The following is a 21,377-nucleotide window of genomic DNA, read 5'->3' on the forward strand; positions in this document are numbered from 1 at the left end:
ATGACGTGCTCCACACTGTTCTTCAGTTTTAGTACATAGCCAAACAAAACATTTGATGATATTGTAAAGGATGACTGTAGAGGAATTCAGAAGTTCGATAAAATAAAAGAAATGGCCGCTCTAGAAATGATATCAGCACGTAATTACATGCCATCGATACCAACTTGCAAATATCAGGCAATAACCTCAATTTGTAGTTAATTTTCAAGATAACTGAAGCAACTCTAACATCCTGGATCCATTGGACTTCTGAAAAAAGAAGGCACAGAACTCGTGTTCACATGTTCGGCAAAGACGACAACTTGTGGGAAAAGTACTTATTCCAACAAACTCGTGACGATTTAAAGTATCATACAAATCTCTCCCCTGAATGCATATTTATTCCAACAAACTCTGGGGGCGAAGGGTCCGGTTACATCAGTATTTGCCTGCACTTCAGGTAAGTTCTAAACAAGGACGCTCACACATCAAAGACTCATGTAACTACTGCCTCCTGAAACGGGAAGAGCCAGGGTCAGCTATAAACAAGAGGAAGTAGCTAGGGGCGGTAACTGAAAGTCTGAAGCAACCTCCTGCTAACTACTAGTGGTCAGATTTGTTGTTATTTTTTCCTTGCTGTCCTATGACGTATAACCCACTGGGGTTAAAGGTTAACCCCCTCCGTTGGTCAAAATCAAAATCAATTAACCCACCAACACTGACTGCCTGCTAGAACCATCTGCGCAATCTGGACTCAAATGACCTCCGGGGTCTATTGTACCTTGTCTTAGCTAATCCGCTATCACTAACACTACCACCCACAACATGATCATGAGCTTCTGAAAATTCCTCTGACCATGGTTCTAGGGGAATATGACTGTCATCCTTTGCTTTCCTCTTTTGCTTCTCGAGCTGCTTGACGTTTTCAGAAATTTGATGAATTGTCTTGTTAATCTTGGTAAATCTCCGCTCCATAGGCTCCACAACATGGGAAACTGTATATTTTACGTCATCAACCATCTGAAAAATTGCACCATAAACAAATTAGTTGACAGTTATGATGGATAGAATGTCAGGCAAAAGCAACTTGAGTATCAGGAGCATACGATTTCGCCGCTCCCCAACACAACATCACGAACGCTCTGAGGAAAACTCAACCGCCTGTCTTTGGTACCAGGAGGAGTTTGCAATACTGTTAAGCTGTCAATCCCTCCTCCGACTTCTTCAGGATCTGGAGCTCCCAGAGAGGCATAATCAGACATGACAGCAACATTGCAAACACTTCTTTCCCCACGTCTGTAAGGTTTAGCTGGAAATACTTTCAAATGAACCACAGCTGCAACCCCCATCTGTCATTCAAGAGAAAGTGTGTTATGGGTATGGACTTCAACACAACATTTCTTAACATATGAAAGGAATGACCAGGATATGAGCAACAAGGGTAACAATATTACGAACAGAAGTCAATGTACACATGCGCCCCCAAAAATAAAAAAGTTGCACTATCATGACAGGCACAGCGCATATTCCAACAATACTGAGACATGAAACTGTCCGTCCATTCATTCAATAATGAGCGCGTACAGCATAAAGGAAAGTTGTGGAAATTAAATTTACAGGAAAGATTCGTTGATATGAAGATATGCATCAAAATTTTAACAGCAGAACAGTAAATACAATACCGGGATTTTGCAGCCTAATACGTATAGAGTAACAAAATATTATGATATCACAAAATTCAAGGTAATAATTAGTGCTAGAATACAGAGAAATTAAATAAATTACACAAACAAATGTAAGCATGCCAAATTGATATAGTTGACTACTAGATAGATATAACTTCCTAATAGAACAAAGAATGAAATGACCGGAAAGGTAAAACAAACTTTTGTATCATATGGATAAGTGAACCAACCGAAAATGGGCATAATCAAAACCCTGACAGTGGATAAAAATGGCAGATAAAACACACCTCAAGGCATATAATGTAATCCTGGATACGTGTTTGCAATCTTTGTGCCAAATGTCCTTTAAAAAGCCCAGTTGAGAAAAGAAATGCAACAGCAACACCTTGCCACCAGGTCAAGAATACAATAGATTTGAAAGTAAGAAACTTAGACAGAGGTTTAATAGGTTCCAGCTTCTCCTTGGTAGCAGTATAGAACTGTATAAGGCAATATAACGCCCATGTCTGGCTGAAATTTAGTACAACAGCCAAATATGGATACCTGCAAATGAATCAATAAAATTCATGAGAATGCAGAACTGGAAATAAAGGTCATTGGGTACAGAGTTTTGATAATTTTAAGCATGATGTAGATTAGGTATTGATGAAACATACAAGGATCAGTAATGTTATGGAAAATTCCATAATAAAGAATTCAAAAGAGCACTAGCATAAAAACTATGTAATTGATCCATACCCATATTTCCATGCAAACTTTCCTTCTCCATAGATTCCTAGAAGCTCCATGAATATTGCCAAGACAGCACAAATAGGCTTAAGGATCATCTAGAATTAAGAACCCACATAATCGATCAGAACAGATGAAATAGGAATGAGCAAAGTAGACAAAGGTCGCCGATCATGCATACATACATATTGAACAATACCAATCTTCACAGCATGGTAGAAGTCGGGACCAAGGTACCAATTTCTCATGAAGCAGTTCAATGGGAAAGGATGCTTCACAATGCCATAATCATAATCATAATCATCATCTAGCAGAGGCGAGCTCTCACTGATTTGAAGCCGACCCTCCATAAACCTAATGGTACTTTCCTCCCCACCTTAAATGACAAAAAAACTTTGGGTCAGATAAACATTGTATATATAAAGAAATAAAGGAAACTGAAAGAAAGCTCCATAGGCTAAAAAACGAAATTAGAACCAAAATAACTTCCATCCAAATTAAGCAGGCCCATGCACGACCAAACTAAAACAAGGCTTTTGGTGTTTCAGTTTCACCAACTTTTCTGACCTCCCTATGATCATTTTTTTATTTCTGTAATTCTAACATTTGAAGAGCATAAAATAATACCATTCCTTTTGCGTTTCACAAATATTCAGTTCAATTATATTTTTTTCTGTGATCAGATATATTAACAAACTGTGACATAACACTAAGCAAGTAGTTTTTTTTTCTAGAAAAACACTAAGCAAAGTATGCACTAGAAGGTTGCAGCAGGACATAACAAGCCTCACAGCAAAGTGGAGGGGCTTGAAAAAGGATTTAGGGGGGCCAAACTCAGATATAGTATCTCCTAAAGAAATTTCTGTAGTGGCCACAGTCACCCTTGATCCACATTAAGATCTGCCTATGGGTACACTACAACGCACCACACAAGCTGCAGCTCAGTGGCATTACCTTCTACCCACAAGGCTACTTAACACAATCAGACGACAGGAAAAATGATAATCATATCTGCCAAATTCCTCTTTTATTATTCTGCTGAGAATAGAACTATCAGTTTTCAGTATGCATGATTTCCAACTATTGGTTAGCTGAAGATGATTTCCAACTATTGGTTAGCTGAAGATGATTTCCACTTTCTAACCGAGATTCAAATACTCACCTAAGCATGCTATCAAATATCTCTCGAAGCAATACATGGCAAATGCCTCGTAACAGTCCCGCATCAGTTCACAGATGAATGCAACATTCGAATTCAGTAATGAGAAGAACTGCAAAAAATAAAAAGTGTTACACGTTTACACCAGTAAATAATGAATTACATCAACAAAGAAGAAACTAAATCAAGGTTTTCAGAATTTACTACCTCCACTCAGAAATACATGATGTTGAGAATTTGAGCAGTCAAGGTTCCACAACTTTGATAACTTATATATAAAGAAATTGATGGGAAATACAATATTTTAATAGTTTGTGCCAACATATTACTATGAAAGCCCATAGCCAAAGTTGCTTATTAGCGACCATATGCGGTCCAAAGTTCAAGTTGGTAAAACATTAGCAACAATATTTCATAGTTTGCACTAATGCATTATGCAATTCTTGAACACATGAGTACCATATGTTCAGGTTGGTCAAAGCCAAAATAAGGTGCAAGAAAGGAATAAAGCCTTATAAAGTGTATCAAAGAGGGCATATTTCAAAGATTGAATCGCAGATGGTTGAAAATGTATGTAAAAGTTCGTGTGCTTTCATCTTAAAGATTATCCAGGAAGTTATAGTGTTCCAAAACTGAAAAGGGATGTATTATGACGTAATGTTATGACTACCGATCAGTTGAGAACAGAGAAAGGCCTATGTGTAGAAAAAATACACAAAGGACAATCGACAGAGATTGTAACTTATTTTGTACCACTGCAATATATATTCGCGGCATTCAGATTCTCACTCCAAGTATCACAACTATTACATGAAGAGTAAAAAAATTTAGGAAGCACAAAGGTGACTTGCAGAAACACTGGGTAGAAAACAAAATCAGCTGTGCCTACTTACTGATTGAACAGCATATACTGGAACCATCAGAATAAGGCCAATCATGAATTTTTGCTCCTGCAATATCCAAAAGTAATTAACTGAATCAGAAAGTGAAATGGCTGAAAAAAACAGCACAAAATAGTGAAAACTCTAGAATAAATGCTACTCAGACCCATATAAATTATTAGTATAAAATAAATCAAACCAGGGTATGAAAGAACAGCACCTCAGGTTGATGGTATGCACACAGATGCTCAAAGGTTAGAAACAACGACAGAACAAGAGCAACAGTTACAGATGTTCCTGCACTCAAAATTGGCCAGCCTGGTAATGACTTCGACGCAGAAACAAAGCCAGGAGAGAACATGTTCCCTGATCGAGCCAAACAACTGCTCACATGGGTCAGCACCAAAATGAAACGGATCACATTTTTCAGTGCCATGCTGTTGGAAGAGGTAATGAGGGCTAATGTGTTGTGATTGTCGTCTTTAGTCAGAACTCCTGGCTTTGTTCTTCAACGGACTAGAGGATTGAAGGACTCAGAAGCTGAAGGGCAAATCTTTTTTTGGTAATTCTGCAATCTTCCCAAACTCCTTTTAGTCTTCTGCAACACTTCTCTGTAGAGCATGCTGATTCTTCCCTATAAAGAAAAGGTAAAATCTTTAAATTTCTAAAGCATAACAACAAAGAATGCAACATATTAGAATGCTTTTGCCATTTGCATTCAAGCCACTGCAAAATCTTTGGTAAGCAACAGCATACAATATTGAAAAATCCTTCCATTCGACATAGTCCCTCCAATAGGATTTAAAACATACATGGCCAACATAAATGTTGAAAATGCATTAGACACCACTAGAAGCCTATATTTCTCTGATAACTCCACTGTATTCCCCAATATCTTAACATAATTTCTCCAAGGATTATGAGTTTTCCAGAGGATGGTAGCTGTACAGCTCTATTCTCCAACAAAAGAAATGTAAGAATGAAGCATAAGAGTACGCTCTTTTCAGTATCAAAGTCTGTTTGTTCGGTAAAGGTAACAATAGGCCAACTAAATATTATTGGATGTTTTAATGATGTGAACTAACCAATAATTCCTTCTGGTTGATAGAACTTAACAATGTTCCTGGATAAATGTCTACGGAAAACGAGCTGAAAAATTCTGCATTCCTGTACTACGAGATGGTGATCAACAAATGACCAATGATGCAGTGTTTCTACTGTAGATAAGCAACGCAACAGGAACATTCGCAAAAGCATATTACTGATTGTTTAAGGTTCTCATGTTCCAGTTACAAGAGTAAAAAGCAATCAGACCCTACAATGAATAAGGGTGTCGCAGACATCTGCACAGAAAAGCAACCATATGAACACAGCAAACAACTACAGCCACTGCTCTGCCTGTGTTTTCCAGGCTGGTTCTACATGAACATGAAAATGCATAGTAGGAATTGAATTTCTATCAACTGTTCTAAAAAAGGTAAGAGATCTTAGCACTCCCTCCAATTCAAACAAGGTAATGGCAGACTTCTGAACTACGGCCTCCTCAACAGAATAGGAAATACTACATTGCCAATTATAGAATACCATGGAAATCAACAGCGAACTGGTAGGGCCAGCATTGGCGTGGGGCATGGGGTTCAGTTAAACCCCCAATTTTTAGTTTGGGGGTAATGGCACCCTAATCCGTGAACTCGAATACTGAGACCGATCCTGCGCGCAGAGGTAAGAACCGAATCTAACCGTCGACGGGTCAGGCTAGCACCGCAGCACCCCACAACTAACTGGAGACATTGGAGCAACCCTCCGCGACGGAAGAATCGGAGCCGACTGCTCGCGGCCGAGCGAAGGAGAGGGAAATCGGGGCAAATTAGAACGATCCGAGCGAGTCAGGGGCTCACCAACCAGTCCCGAGGGATCCCCACTCGACGCCGCCGTTCGGTGGACAGGTGGGGGGAGGAGAGGAGTGGCCGGTGGAGGAGGGCGCGGTGTCGCCCGCGCACGTGAGCGGGGAGGGGGATCCGAGGTGGCGTGCTCGGGCGGAAGGAGACCTGGAGGCGTGTTCGGCGGAACGGGCCGGCGGAAGACGGGAATAGGCAGGCTGCCGCTTCTTCGCTCTTGTTGTGTGTGACGACGACGACGACGATGGCGTGCGGTGCGGGGCTCGGCTTTGAGAGCCCGAGGAGGAGAACAGTGCGGGGTGGGCCCCGATGGGCTTGGCAACTGGGCCCGGGGACTCTATCCTGATGGTTGCACGAGTTGGTTCCTTGTCTTGTCCGAAGCAAATTCACTTAATTAATGCTAATATGGGGTAAAATAAATAGATAGGTAATGACTCTAAAACAATATGATAAATGAATAAATAGTTGCTTTTTAAGGCAAAAAAAGATTACTCTCGAATAGGCTAACGTGCTTCGTTGGAGTGGTAAGCTCTAGGTTTTTCTGATGTTGGATTTAGGTATGCAAGTATGATTCGTGTGATTTTATAAGTAGTAAATATTTGTAACTTACAAACATATATGAATTTACGAGACAAAAGGTTCTTTTACAAACAATACAAGCCAAAACGTTTAACAAAGTTTAGCCATGTCATATATACCCCCGAATTCGTAAGGGATTTAACATATAGCCGATTTCAGTTATCTGATTTTGTTCTCAACCCCAACCAGGCAGAATAAAAGTACGAGCAGCTGCAATCTACCGCAAGTTCCAACCACTGTTCTCAACCACCAGTTCACACACGAGGCCACAACTAGTCAACTACCACTCAATATTACTGGCGTCGTTCGCTACGACGCTGCTGCTCAAGCTACCGGCGTCATTCGCCGCCATTCGTCATCGCTTGCCGGCCTGCCGCCGTGGAATCGTCATTTGTCGGCTGTCGCTAGCGCTTTGCGTTTGGCCCGAAGCTGCGACGGAGCTGGTGGTGACGGATGCTGAATAGCTGATGAAAGGCCCCAGCCCCGGCTATATGTTAAATCCCTTACGAATTCGGGCTTCGTTTCTCGCTAAAATCGCGAATTCGCAACTGCCATCGTCCTGTGGAGGGACTGAAATGGCTTCAATTCGGATGGTTAACCTGGCTACACTAGTCTGATCAAGGTTGACCAGAACAGGGAGTATATACAGCAGAAAATTCCCATAGTAGGTTGCGACCAGAGCGGGGAGTCAATTATTATACTATACCAACATACCGTCCAAATACAGCCAACCGTCCGAACTCATCGTTTTGCTCTAGGATGGTACCATCCGCCGCTAGCAATAGCAGGAGAGTACGCACTACAAATCAATACTCCATTCGATCCGTCCTAAATTGTAGGTCATTTCGTCCTAAATTGTAGGTCATTTCAACTTTTCTAGATACATATTATTTTGCTATATCTTTTGCTATGTAGATATTTTGCTATATCTTTTGCTATGCATCTACATGTAGATTACATAACAAAACATATGCTAGAAAAGCTAAACCTACAATTTAAGACAAATGGAATATCAAATGAAGATCAGGACAACGCTTCATCGGTGTTCAACTACACTAATCATCACAAGAGGTTCACAAGCAAATTGTGCATCATCCGGGGCGATGCTATCTAAGCAAACCAGGAAACCGAAGCAAAAAACATGTATGAGGTCCATAACATGATTCAGTCAACATAGTCCAAATCCACATAGCATTCAAAAGTCACTAATAGTCGAAGTAAATGAGCCCTTCCGCGGGCTAGACAACATAACAGTGGAAAGTCGGGGGTCCATCGATACAAACTGAGAGTTAATATCCAATCTCGTTGCACAGTTGCTAAGACAGTGATGGTACTGGAACAACATGGAGGACATCAAGTGTCCAGACAAGACGAGCTCTGGACTCCATCTGCAATGCCTCGACGGTGTGGCAGTTCTACTCAGGCTTCGCCTGCAAGTTTTGATTGAAACACTGTCAGATAGCTGTGCTTGTTATTGACAGTACAGCAAATAAGAGAAGCAAAATCATTTTACATCAGGGGAGCGGGAGCCTGATGGGCTTCTGCTTGGGCTCTGCTTCTTGGGGCTTGCTGCTGCTTCACCATTCGCCGGCTGCATAGCCATTTTAGCAGATAAACTAAGCAAAAGAATAACAAAATTATTTCAATTGAAGAAGGAAACTTACAGAAGCATTAGGAGATTTGGATCTTGCTGGTGATCTGCAAAAGGTTCCAGAAACTGAATTCAATATCCGAAATGCAGCTTTAACAACTTGATTCCAAAAGCCATGACGCCTCGCCCAGCCGAACGAAAGCAATAAATGCTCATCGAAAAATAGAAGCATTCAGTTCCATGCAATAATGTAAAGTTGCGGTATCATAATGCCAACAGTGCGTATGAACTACAGCAACCATCTGAAGTGTGCCCGAGGTAGGAAGAAACTCATTCCCCAAGCATTGAACTCCAAGTACATTCCTAGTCACTGTACCACCGTAATCCAGATCATCAATCCTTAACGCTCCTATGTCCAGTATTCCAAACAATGCGCTATGCCCAAGCTCTGATGGTAATCAGTTACAGTACATTAGGTAAATCAACGGGACGATTTTAGCTTTCCATAGAAGCTCTCAATTAACAACCATACCTTATAAAACCAACTGAATTGTAGCAAATTGCGAAAATCCCATCCTCAATATCCTAATGCGCAATCCCCAGATCGCCACACAATCCCAGATAAAACGGCGAGACAATTGAGTCTTCAAAAACAAAACAGAACAGACTAAGCAGTTCATATAGTTCATTAGAGAAACTGAGCACTTGAGAAGGAATCCCAAGCAATCAGACTGTACAGCAAGCCACCATCATTGTATACATGCCTGGGAATGTAGCTGTGTTCACTTAATTGATGGCACCAGGGTGCTGACATGGAAGAATGTTACAGTGTTCATTAACAAATTTTAGGTACCAGATGAAATCTCCTATGTAAGTCAACAGGACTCCATTCAGGACATTAAAGATCTATAGAACAAAGCTATTATTTTAATAAAGCTTGTTAACCAGTGTTTTCAAATAAAATAGCAACAATCTTTGCAACAATGCCAACAAGTTAGGATGATACAAAAGTAGGCATACTAATGCATTTATCATATTGTCTATCTGTTGTTTTTTGCGGAACATAGCAGGTTTCAAAGCTCAAAAGCTGGATTGGTGTATGTTACCTTGACGGAGAACGGCCTTTTGATGGAGACCTTGAACGGGAAGAAACAGACCTAGACCGGGATCTAGATGCTGAGCGGCGAGCCCTGGGTGATTTGCTGCAGAACATATTCAATATTAGGTAGTTACAGACAAAGTTACCCAGGGACATCATGATACGGCAGCATACCTCGGGCTCCTGCTTCTGCTGTAGCTACGACTTGGGCTTCGGCTACGTGAGTCGGAGCGACCACGTTTGCCATCATATTCCTTCACCTGTGAGGAGTAAGGTGCATGGTCAATAACAGAACTACAGAAATCGTCCTCAAGACCATACGCTAGTAACAGGCAACAATGCCTACCCTTATATAAGCTCGCCCAAAGGCGTTCCTGAATTCAGTATCATCCAGCTTCTTTATCTGCAAATGGTTGTCAAACAAGAGGATTAAAAACACGGTTCTAGGGCTAAACAGAAGGGATAGAACTAACAGTGACAGATAGAGAAACAGTCCCAGTTCAGGTATTGCAGAAGGTCAAAACAGAAGAGAGCATGAAAAAGTTGTAGAATGAAATGACCAGACAATGCCATATGGACTTACCGCATATTTCATGTCATCATAGTTTGTGTAGTCCACAATTCCTACGGTGCCTGTAACAAAATAGAAATACATGTGAAGAACTTGCCGCAAAAACCATATTCCTCAGAGAAAGGAAGGATGACCTCTCAATAAAGTGATGAAAAAAAACTTCACAACAGATGATAAGAGATATTAGCATTATGCCATGCAGAATTTATGTGTCCTAGCACAGCAAGTCAAGAATTTGTAACAGGAGCTCAAGGGGTCAATAACCCCAACTAAGATAAGTCTAATTGCAGATTTCAAAGGCAAATATCCTTCGAATCAGGAAGTCAATTCTCAATCTGCTTGAGCCATAAGGATTAGTTATGAAAGGTGCATTACTCCAATAATGGAAGCAAGCTAGTTGTCATCCCATTATACTTGATTTTGTTCATGTTGTGCTATGTTTAAATTGTGCCAGTACTTGCCTGTTATTTGAACTGTTGCTAAATTTTTTAAACAACTAAGTAATTAATATTATATCAATCAAAATTTTAAAATATCAAAGGCTAGGGTTTTTTTGTTCTGGACAATGATAACAATAACAGAAAAGGAAATGAACAGGTATCAAATGTTGCTTCCTATAGCCTATGCCATGCATATGGATGCGCGGTTAGTTTTTTCATGGCAATGGCACCAAAGACCAAACCCTGCTTTGTTTTTTTAAAAAAATAGCACCATAAATATATTTTTCAGGCCTGCGCTTCTAAAGATGTCTAATGATTAATGAACATTTCAGATTCAAAATCGCAATACAGCAGCTTTAACCAAAATACAACTTACCACCGCCTTCACGGTAAACTTCAGAGAAACAAACATCTCCAGCCTTCCGCATATGATCCTGGAAAGAAATATTTAGTGTCAATGAGATGAAAGAATAGAGTCTTATGCAAAAAACTTGAGGGGGAAAGTGTTTGCCACAAACCTTCAGATCCTGCCATGATGCAGAAGAAGGCAGTCCAGTGACAAGAACTGTTTGCAATGATTCAAGTTAAGGTTGCAGATATAAAAGAAAAGTAAGCATTGATTTTCAACACAAATCCAAACCATACCACGATACTCCGAGTGCCTTGACACACCACGGCGTGCCCCACCACCAAAGCCACCTGAACCACGATCATGTGAGGAAGCATTACCTCTACCACCATGAGCAGGTTCCACCTGTACACAGTAGTATGGAGTTCAATCAACAAATTGAACAGAACGGAAGTAGTTAGCTTATCAAAGCACTGATTAGCTTACTCTTAGGCGGTGTCCATCAAAATTGTATCCATCCCGCCCAGCAATTGCATCCTCAGCATCACGAGGATCTTCAAACTACATGATTATTAAATAATCTTATATTTTCTGTTTGTGACTCAAATCATCAACCAACACCACGGTCATCTGATAACCATGTTATTTAACACATTCAGGTGTATCTTACCTCAACAAAAGCATAACCAGGTGGCCTCGGGGGGACCTTCAAGTCAATGTCAACAATTCTCCCATACTGCATTCACAAGATTTATAATATTAGACATTAGCGTAAACGTAAATGCTACCTTGCAAAAGCATGACAACTACAGTCACATGTCTTAGCTTGAGGTTCCATAGTGAAGTAGAGAACAACTAGGTGAACCCCAATAGTACAAGTATTTCCAAACAATCAGTCATCTACAACATCGTGATACTGAATCTAGCAAGCACATGGTATCCGGGCACAGCCTAACATGGTAGCAACATTTCTCTCTTTCTTAAGATTAATAAACCAAAATAAGGAATTAAATTATTAAAATATGCCTCACCTTGTAGAAGAGATCCTCCACCTCCCGCTCCCGGATGTCGCCGGGAAGGTTCCCGACGTAGATCGTGCGGCTCCAGCGCCTGCTCATCTTCCCCCCGCTGCAACCTACCAGCAAGGCAAGCATCAATCAGCAAACCAGCTCCGCCGCATCCGCATCTCCCCAATCCGACCACAGCCCCCCGAGAGAAGGTTCGAAAATCGAAACAAAACGTGCGAGACGGTGGGGCGTGGGGCATGAATCACCCAAGGGACAAGGAGAAGAGGAGATTTTTACCTGAACGCGCGGTGGCCGGAAGGGCGGGTCGAGGCTAGGGTTTGGCTGCCGCGGCCGCGAGCTCGAGAGATGTGGTGTGGGGATGAGAAAGAAGAGACGGGAGGCGAGGCCGCGAGGGTTTATGACCACTCGAAAGGAGACCGAGACCCGGCCCCAAAGTAAGAGACGGCCGGACCGCGTCAGGTTCGGTCCGATTTCTCTACGCTGTGGGCCAGCTGTGGCGAGCCCGTTCGTGTCTCTTGCCGCTGCTGGGCCCGTTTGTATTTGGGCTCCCGTTTGGTGGGCGGGATGACGATCATCACTTTTTTTTATAAAGAATACGATCATCACTTCAATTTCATCATCCAATCAACGAAAGTCGATGAAATTCAACTGAAGGCATGATGCATTTGGTTGATATATAGGTAAAACAAGAACTTGGTCACGGGATAAATAGATTACTTCTCTCTTTATATTTTAATATTTGCTATAAATATACTCTAGTTTGACTACCCGTTCGCATTTCCTCCGTGCCTTTAGCCCGGTGGTCAAGTCAGCCGCTGTCCTGCTCTCTGTTGATGTGCCTAAAGGATGGTCTCTTCATCAAATCAACATCATCGGTGGCTTCTTGCACGATGAATTGGCCAAGACTCCTTACACGCAACGGCCGCACCACTTCTAAGATTCTTGCCAATTGCCACCCATCATGGCATCATATGTGTGCAAGCTTCAAAAGTCACTTTTATGGGCTCAAGCAATCTCCTCGCGCGTGCATATACGTCACTCCTTTTTATTTTCTCTTGAGATCATGTCTCCATTTGCATGCTTGTTGATGTTGATAACAGTTTGGTTGTCGCCTCCAGTCGCTGGCTATATAATAGGGCCGTCCTGTGGATCAGCTTTCCATCTCCTTCCTAGCGAAAAATCTTGGTCCTCTCAGCTATTTCTTATATCCCCTAAATTATTTATATATATAATCTCAGATGGACAACAAACATTGTAATTATAATCCAGATTATATAATTTATACCCCTAGATTATCATAATCCTAAAAGCTGCCCAAAATATGCTTATTTCAGCGATCTTTTACCATACCACTTGAACGAAATTACCCTCAATTGCCATTATAAGGATAGTTTAGGGAATAAATATTCCAAACCAATAATCTAGACCTCCAATAATCTAGGTTGCCAAACAGCCCACAGCTTATTGTGTCCAGCTTATTTTAATCTGGATTCTATAATCTAGCTCATATAATCTAGATTATGTAATCTACCCAGCAAACAAACAGGACCTTAGGAACCTGGCTTACAATCCCATTGTCAGTGTTCTTTGATGCTGCCGCACAAAGTATTAAGATAGTATTTGGTTCGTGGTAAGGTAATGTAAACGTAAAGGGAATCCAATTACAGTGTATTTGTTGGCGGAATGGGTGATTTACCCTTTTTGGTTGCACTTTGATAACGTAATCGAATTATGGTGTAGGTACTGTATTTGATTACGGTGGAGGAGGAGGTAACAAGCTTGTATAGATATTATTTAGGTAAGGGATTCAATTACAGTGTCAATTGATTACAAACAAACGCAATAGGAATTATTACCTTCAGTACTTTTGAGCCAACTAAACACCGTCTAAAAGCATGTCTCAACTCCTACGGTGCTCCATGATAAATCTTGTGATTTCTGGTACAATGCTAAGTGTTGAACATGCTTTCCAATATCCAAACAGCGTTAGCGGCTTGCAAGTTGCAACATATCACTCTAACTAGGCCTGTCATTGCATTTGCCGGTAACAAGATCTGCTAGTTTCTCTCTGCACCCACTGAAACTGACGGCCAAGTATTGATGAGAAGCATACTAGCTACATACGAGATCAAGTTTCTCGAGGGAATTCATCCCTTTCAACTAGCTAGTATATAGGTATATAAATTGCAACACCAATTCTATATTCAGTACGACTCTTTGTGCTCAACTTCATGGGAACGAGCTCAAAGAGAAGCGCGCTCTGCTTTTTTTTTTTAAGCTCCAGTTCTGATCCCACAATAATAAAATCGAAATCATTATCCTATATGGAACTGTGTCCCCATTCACCTTAATCTAAAAAAACTCTCCATTCTCGTCATTCTAAAAGATCAACAAGTACTTCATTTGTACATAAAACTCATTCTAAAAACTTTCCATTCTCCTCACTCTAAAAGATTGACAAGCTAGTACTCCATTTGTAACATAAAACTTATTCTAAAAAACTTCCCATTCACCTCACTCTAAAAAACTCTCCATTCTCCTCGTTCTAAAAAATCAACAAGTACTTCATTTGTAACATAAAACTCATTCTAAGAAAATCTCCATTCTCCTTACTCTAATAAAGCAACAAGTACTCCATTTGTAACATAAAACTAGCTCGTTCAAAAAAAAATTAGAATACTATGATCAGAGGATGGAGGATGAAGTTGCTAACCGGTCTAGTGAAGAACCTGGTCGAGTGAAGAAAAATGAAGCCCGAGCAAATGGTTGAGCTTGCTCAGGGAGAAAGCTAAGGAAGCAGCTCATTTATAGAGCAAATGGTCGACATTAGTACCAGCTAAGGTTCAACCGGTACCAAATGGTTTCAATTAGTACCGGTTGATGCTACCAACCGGTACTAAATGGAATTCTCACCATTTAGTACCGGCTGGCTTCCTGGGGAATCTAGCTGTCGGCCACGCAGTCGACGTGCCGCCATTTAGTACTAGCTGAGGCTTCAAACCAGTACTACAGGGGCTCTGGTGGCACTGTGTGTGACAAACGGTACTAACACAGTGCATTAGTACCGGATGAAAAAACGTCCGGTACTAACGTGTTGGACGAATGCTTAGTTTTCCAGTAGTATACATACGAGATCAAGTATCTTGAGGGAATTCATCCCTTTCAACTAGCTAGTATATAGGTATATAAATTGCAACACCAATTCTATATTCAGTACGACTCTTTGTGCTCAACTTCATGGGAACGAGCTCAAGAGAAGCACGCTCTGTTTTTTTTAAGCTCCAGTTCTGATCCCACAATAATAAAATCGAAATCATTATCTATCCTATATGGAACTGTGTCGCGTGGGAGGCTCTCCATGAATACGAGATTTTTACGAGCATGAAACGAAGATTTACAGGGCAAAAGAGTGACGCATTAGACACTGTTCATTGGGAAGCACGCGGAGCAGAGATCGACTGCTCTCTCAGTACACAGGTACACCCAGCCCAAGCGGATGGTCACGGCATGCAGCGGAGCTCAGCCCCGCTTGACGGGGTCGAAGTTGGAGACGGCGACGACGGCGCCGACGATGGCGACGAGCACGACCCCGCCGGAGACGATGCTGAGGAGGAAGTTCTTGAGCGAGGGCGAGATCCCGGGCTGCGCGGCCTCCGCGACCTCCGGCAGCACCAGCGCCGCCGCCACGGCCGCCGCGGCCGCCCACTCCTTGGCCGGGTGCTGCGGCTGGCTGCTCCGCGCGGACGCCCGGACGACGGCCGCCCTGCGGGGCGAGACGACGCGGAGCGACGACGCGCTGATGCCGCCGGCGCCGCAGAGGGGCTTCCCGAGCCCCCGGGCCACGGACAGAGACGCCGCGACGGCGGTGGCGGCCATGGATCCTGGGCTCAGCACTTTGCTCTCGTGCGTCGCTGGGGTTGGTTGGTTGGGTGGGGAAGCGGAGCGTACGTGTGATGGCAGGAGCGGCTGGCCGGGGGAGAGCGAGACGGATATGTAGATAGGGTAGGGGAGGAGGAGGTGGAGGGGGTGCCAGGTCAGCGCGCTCGGCTGACGTGGGTGGCGATGGGCTCGCCAAGTGGCCAAGCAGGATAAGGTCTTATCTTTGACGGCGACCTGGTGGTGTGGCTAGCGAAGGCGTACGTACGTGAGCGTCAGGTTAGTGGGCCGCTGACTGCCGCATAATGGGCCGAACATCTGGACTTCCGTTATGGTGGTGGTTGAGAGCCGGCCTGTGGGCTCGCACGTGAAGCGGTGCTGTGTGTGTCAGTCACTGCGGTGCGCCGTGCACCATTCCAATCAGCTCATCGCCACCACCGCTACTGCCACGCCCAGTCGCCCACTACGTCGGCTGCCTCTCTGGTTGACACGGCCGCGTTACCGACAGCAAGCGCTGGCCTGTCCAGGCCTCCATGTCCATGGTCCATGCAGTACAGTGGCGCAGTAACCACACGAGACGAGGTGGTGCGCGCGCCACACATATATATGAGGAGCTCCACGATAGGCTGCGTTGGCGTGGTCCTGAGCCACGGCGCCCCGCTTTCATCTTTCCTGCAACTACTCATACAGTAATCAGTAGCTTCCTAACATAGAGCTCCTTTGTCACATGATGGCTAGAACTCTTCCGGGTCCCTGGTTTTCCCTGGGTACGGAAAAGCCGTTTGCTCCGCGCGGCTGATCGAATAATGTGAGCTAGTGCAGATAGATCGAAGGCTCCACGCCACCGGGTTTGGTAATACTTCGACGGCTTGTTCACCGGCCGAAGCATTCATCAACCTGACCGGCGGCAGTGTCATTTTCGGTTCCAAGTCAAGGCGCCTGCTAGCTAGCATGCATGCATGGGCGCGCACCTAGCCGGCCACCGGCCAAAACAACTTTACCTTGTCTTTGGTCCCAACCCCTTTTTGCGGGCTCTGTACTTTCTCCTGGCCGGGTGTGGATTCACTTTCACGTTCCGCCCACTACTTGTACAGAGCGTCTGCACGTACCACGTTGCCTCGGCGCTTAGCTCGTGCTAGTAGAGCCGCTAGTTACTAGCGATAACAGAGAGCCCCGATCCAACGTGCCGTGCCCACGCCCCTGGCCCTTGCTAGCACGAGCTAAATGTGTTGGGAACGTAAGCTTGGTGGTCTCCTACTACAAATTACGTGATTTTGCGCAGGTCTAAGCCTAACGGGAAACCATTCGTCGTTTCCTGTAGAAAACGGGAGAAATGCAGTTTTCGCGGCAAGCGGGAGCTAGCTGAGGGTCGAACTGCATCGTTTGCCTTCAACCGAACCGATGCCGGGTCTGAAACGAGAACACCAAGGCCTGGCATGGAGGTGCTCCTGCTCGGTTGCACTTGGACACGGTTGAACTGAACGCGATCCGAAGCTTCCAACGACTGGCCACTGCATCGGCGCGATTCGAGGGAACAGGCCCTCTGCCCTTTCGCAATTTCGCGGCAGCTCGTTCTCACGTGATCGTAGTGACTAGTGAGGCAACCGGTTTGTTCTTCACGCGGCTTCCTGCAGAGCAGAGCAGCAGGCGGCTTCCATCGTCGCCTTTGCATGCTGAATTCACGCCGCCAGCCAGGACACACTGGAAAGTTCGGTGAAAGTGAACAGAGGCCGGTGGTTTGAGGTCCTGTTTGGATTCCACCGGATTCTCAGAATCCAGCTTCTAGAATCCGGGTGGGATCCGAACGCTCCAGATTTTATCTTAGATTTTGAAGTCTAGAAGATAGATTCTCAAAATCCTAGAATCTAAAGTGAGGGAAGATAGAATCTAGCTTTTCAGAATCTATGGATCCAAACAATCTCTTTAGATTCTACCCAAAATCTTTTTTGGAATTTATCCCAAAATCTAGTTTTTAAGAAATCCAAACGGGCCTGAGTCAAACTAACAAAAAGGAGGTACTAAGGCCTCCTCCAACGGTTAGAATCAACCACTAACATATAGTAATAAAAAATAGCATAAGAGACAACTTGTCCAATGATCTAACTCTTAGCACTGCATAGTCTTGGAATATGCGTATGAGACTATCTCTTGAGATAGCCCTTCTCTCTCCCTCTTCCACCTAGATAAAATATTGTATTTAATTCTATAAGCTAGCTGCTTCGGAGGAGGCCTGAAAAAACGAAAGGAGGCGCTATTTCCCAGACGACGTTTTCCCCTTTCGTCAATGTACAGTAGCCATTACTATTAGATTCCCAATAGATAATATGCTACTTATCAGTTCCCTTGTTATTTTTTTTTATACACCCGCCCTCCCACCAGTACCCTACTAATTAACTCGGCTCCTTCAGGCTAGCTTAATGCCTCTCCTGCTTAGGGGTCGCCCATCCAAGGGATCGAACAAGCCTCCAGTGCTCGGAGCTGGAGGCATCTTCACTGCGACAAGGCTCTAGGCCTTTGCCCATGGATTTCTTCCTAAAGACTGTATGAAATGCTGCTGGAATCAATCCACAACACTGTACCCTCGTCGATGCACTGAAAAATTCAGTATCGACGGAGATTTGTGCCATTTTCAATCAGAATGTTGGCGTATACCGGAGAAGCAATGGAAAACCAAGGGGTCTCAGAGGAAAGGTCCAATACGCCGTCCTAATTGATCGTAATCCATTTATCCATGCATGATGCAACACCCATGACCCACCGTCCATGCATTATGTCTGAAAATTGCAACGCACGAATAGTCTCGAGCCTGACTCCGTAGCTCATAGTATAGCATGTTTCGCACCACTCGATAGTGTCGCTGCAGCTCAAGTACTCAGCTGTCAGCTGGCCAAAACACCTTTATTTGGACAATTCTAATCAAGTACAAAATGTTTTTAGGGCACGAGCGCACCGAGCCACCGACCAGGACAACTTTACCGTCAACGTCATCACTTTTCTCGAATTCTGCTGTACCCTCTGGATCTTGCTACTTTGTAAAGCTAAAAACATAAACCCCACTCACGTATTTGGGACGGGACGACGGGTTCATCAGTCTGCTACAGTCTACTGCCTGTCCAGTGTCTTGTGGATCCGGTTCCTCTGAAGTATTTAAACCTACCTCAGAGAGAGAGGTAGTAGGTGCTGCTGGCCAATCGTTCGGCATCCAATGGCCACGACGAGAAACAATGGACTTGATCTGTACGTAAGGTCCATAAACAAATAGCCTGCCGCAGGAGGTGAAGGGCGTCTGTTCACTAAAAAACAAACACAACATTCGGGTGTTTTTCTGGATGCTTCAAGTATTTTTTGTAACTACACAGAACATTCCACGTAGTAGTGGTAGGACCAGTTCACGGTTGTTACAGGTTCTAAAATCAGTCGGAAAATGAATGTGCAGGTAAGAAGAAAAATCGACTGAAAAAAGAAAACCTCAACAATCGAAAAAAACAAAAGGCGGAAGACAGCGGACGAAAAACATATGAGATACCAGCATGACGACAAACCGTCAAGTGCACCAGCTTGTTCCATGTGCATGCAGCTCTACTCGTACGTAGGCCGACAGATATTGAAATTGATAAATTCACCACAAAGCATATCTTACTATTGACAAACAGTCAAGCACGTTGCCGACCACTAAAAAGAGTAGCACCATTAATTTTTAAATAAATCTAGAAAAATACGACCATTAGTATCAAGTTGATAGGTTTAATATGGGCTTTAAAAATAGCGTTCCTTCTGCCTTTCAAAAGACTTATAGCAGCCTCAAAAGGAAAATGAACTATACTCCTGATGTCTTTATCTCCTAGTAAGTTCTCACGCATTCAATAAATTGGCCCACGAATATCATTTGGCCAAATTAAATAGTACAAGTAGAATCATCGTGTTCTGACCATAACAATACCAAATTTGACTACAAACGGCCTGTTCGCTTCAGCTTATTCAACCGACTTATCAGCCACCAAACAGTGTTTTCATCTCACAACAAATCAGCCGTTTCAGCTTTTCAGCCGGCTTATAAGCTGAAGCGAACAGCCCCAAAGCCGAATTAAACTTAAGCCTAACGAGCAGCTGCATTTTTTAACGAAGAGACGTCCTTTACCTTGCGTGGCAAGCCTGAGCTATTTATTTATGGGCCATATGTATGAACCAAGAGCCTGTTCGCTTCAGCTTATAAACCGGCTGAAAGGTTGAAACGATTGATTTGTTATGAGAGAAAAATACTGTTTGGTGACTAATAAGCCAACTGAATAAGCTGCAGGGAACAGGCTGCAAGTTCCTTCTCGTCGTGTCCGTTAGATGTCCAACGATTGGCCAGCAGCAACCAACCTCTCTCTGAGGTAGTTTCAAAAACTTCAGAGGAACCGGATCCAGGACGAGACGCTGGGGAAGAAGAGTACAAAGCACAATAGCACATGGCCCGATGCAGCACAGAAGCTTCAGAAGCCCTCGTCTCAAACCGACGAAGCAAAACACCGAAATAATTTACTCCGATTTCCTCACGCACTTTTACACCCACGCCCCTAGCAAACCTCACATTACACAACAACGCCACGCCACACCCACAGCTACTAGCCTAGCCGGCCGGAGATCGCGCTCCCGCTCCCGCTCCTACTCGTCGTCGCCGCCGTCGCCGCCGAAGAGCGAGGAGCGGTAGTAGAGCAGGGCGAGGATGAGGAGGAGCATGAGCGCGACGCCGACGGGCGAGCCGCCGACGCGGTGGACGGCGTCGGGGGACCCGCCGAAGGCGAAGACGTCGGCCAGCGCCGCGGCGCCGCGGTCGGAGGAGAGGACGCGGATGAGGAAGAGCAGGCACACGGGGAGGAGGAGCAGGCCCACGGGGCTCAGCAGCTCCGCCACGGCCTCCGTCAGCGCCTCCCCGCCGTCGCCCAGGAACAGCGGCCCCGCCACCACGAGGCCCACCACCACCGCCAGCAGCAGCCCGTGCGGCGCCCCGCGAGGGCCGCCCCCGCCCCCGCCCCCTCCCCCTCCCCCGCCGTAGTAGTACTCGTCCGCCGCGCCGGCCATTTATTGCCGCTGCCTGTGTGAGATCTCTCTCGGTCTCGCTCTCGTACGTGGGGGTGGGGGTGGGAATGGGAATGGGAGGCGGAGAAGATTTTAGAGAGAGCGGCGGGGCTAGGGCCTAGGGGTGGGGTGGGAGTGTGAATGAGCAGCGAGGGAGAGGGTCACGTGGGGTGGGGGGACTGAGGAAGTGAGAGGAGCGGTAGATCACAGGAGAGGAAAGGGTATACGGGGTAGGGGTGCCGTGGTGGTCGGGGCACTGCAGATGGGCTCGTTCCAAATCCCTGTCGGTTTCTTTCTTTAATTGAAGAGAGGTTCAGCAAATGCTTAAGCCTGAATCCCAAAGGTACACGTACACTGCACGCATTTCTTAATTCTCTGAGGACAGTTCGGGCTAGAGAATCTTGAAACCTAATTACCTACCCATTGGCCTTTGCCTGCACAAACACGAGTGG

General features: G+C 44.5%; 4 protein-coding genes across 8 annotated transcripts; all 4 read right to left on the minus strand.

The window, feature by feature from the left end:
- Positions 1-340: 340 nt before the first annotated feature.
- Positions 341-6,591, minus strand: LOC101776748 (protein LAZ1 homolog 1). Of its 2 annotated transcripts, none has more exons than XM_004984366.2 (9): positions 6,336-6,591; positions 4,654-5,067; positions 4,446-4,502; positions 3,556-3,664; positions 2,579-2,769; positions 2,403-2,491; positions 1,952-2,207; positions 1,086-1,328; positions 341-999 (listed from the first exon to the last, which is right to left on the minus strand). In XM_004984366.2, the coding sequence occupies exons 2-9, from the start codon at positions 4,867-4,869 to the stop codon at positions 709-711; spliced, it is 1,452 nt and encodes a 483-aa protein (XP_004984423.1). In that variant the 5' UTR covers positions 4,870-5,067; positions 6,336-6,591; the 3' UTR covers positions 341-708. The 2 variants fall into 2 exon arrangements, with proteins under 2 accessions (XP_004984423.1, XP_004984422.1); XM_004984365.3 differs by having other exon boundaries at positions 6,332-6,591.
- A 1,448-nt stretch (positions 6,592-8,039) lies between these two features.
- On the minus strand, positions 8,040-12,423 carry LOC101777438 (serine/arginine-rich splicing factor SR34A). 4 transcript variants are annotated; one of them, XR_002675939.1, is made up of 16 exons: positions 12,265-12,423; positions 11,992-12,095; positions 11,631-11,696; positions 11,447-11,521; positions 11,257-11,365; positions 11,130-11,176; positions 10,988-11,045; positions 10,184-10,233; positions 9,947-10,003; positions 9,775-9,860; positions 9,608-9,703; positions 9,034-9,145; positions 8,801-8,949; positions 8,575-8,608; positions 8,424-8,501; positions 8,040-8,340 (listed from the first exon to the last, which is right to left on the minus strand). XR_002675939.1 is itself a non-coding variant. In XM_004984367.4 (14 exons), the coding sequence occupies exons 2-14, from the start codon at positions 12,076-12,078 to the stop codon at positions 8,326-8,328; spliced, it is 858 nt and encodes a 285-aa protein (XP_004984424.2). In that variant the 5' UTR covers positions 12,079-12,095; positions 12,265-12,423; the 3' UTR covers positions 8,040-8,325. The 4 variants fall into 4 exon arrangements, 1 of the variants encoding a protein (XP_004984424.2); XR_002675938.1 differs by having other exon boundaries at positions 8,575-8,949; XR_002675940.1 differs by adding an exon at positions 9,266-9,308 and having other exon boundaries at positions 8,575-9,145.
- Positions 12,424-15,174: 2,751 nt separating this feature from the next.
- On the minus strand, positions 15,175-15,967 carry LOC101778254. Its single transcript, XM_004984369.4, has one exon. It carries the CDS (start codon positions 15,862-15,864, stop codon positions 15,508-15,510), a length of 357 nt encoding a protein of 118 aa, XP_004984426.1. The 5' UTR covers positions 15,865-15,967; the 3' UTR covers positions 15,175-15,507.
- Positions 15,968-20,291: 4,324 nt separating this feature from the next.
- On the minus strand, positions 20,292-21,094 carry LOC101778651. The gene has a single exon (XM_004984370.2). It carries the CDS (start codon positions 20,926-20,928, stop codon positions 20,512-20,514), a length of 417 nt encoding a protein of 138 aa, XP_004984427.1. The 5' UTR covers positions 20,929-21,094; the 3' UTR covers positions 20,292-20,511.
- Between the last annotated feature and the right edge of the window lie 283 nt (positions 21,095-21,377).

This window comes from Setaria italica, chromosome IX (genome assembly GCF_000263155.2).
Source record: "Setaria italica strain Yugu1 chromosome IX, Setaria_italica_v2.0, whole genome shotgun sequence".
Lineage (NCBI taxonomy): Eukaryota > Viridiplantae > Streptophyta > Magnoliopsida > Poales > Poaceae > Setaria > Setaria italica.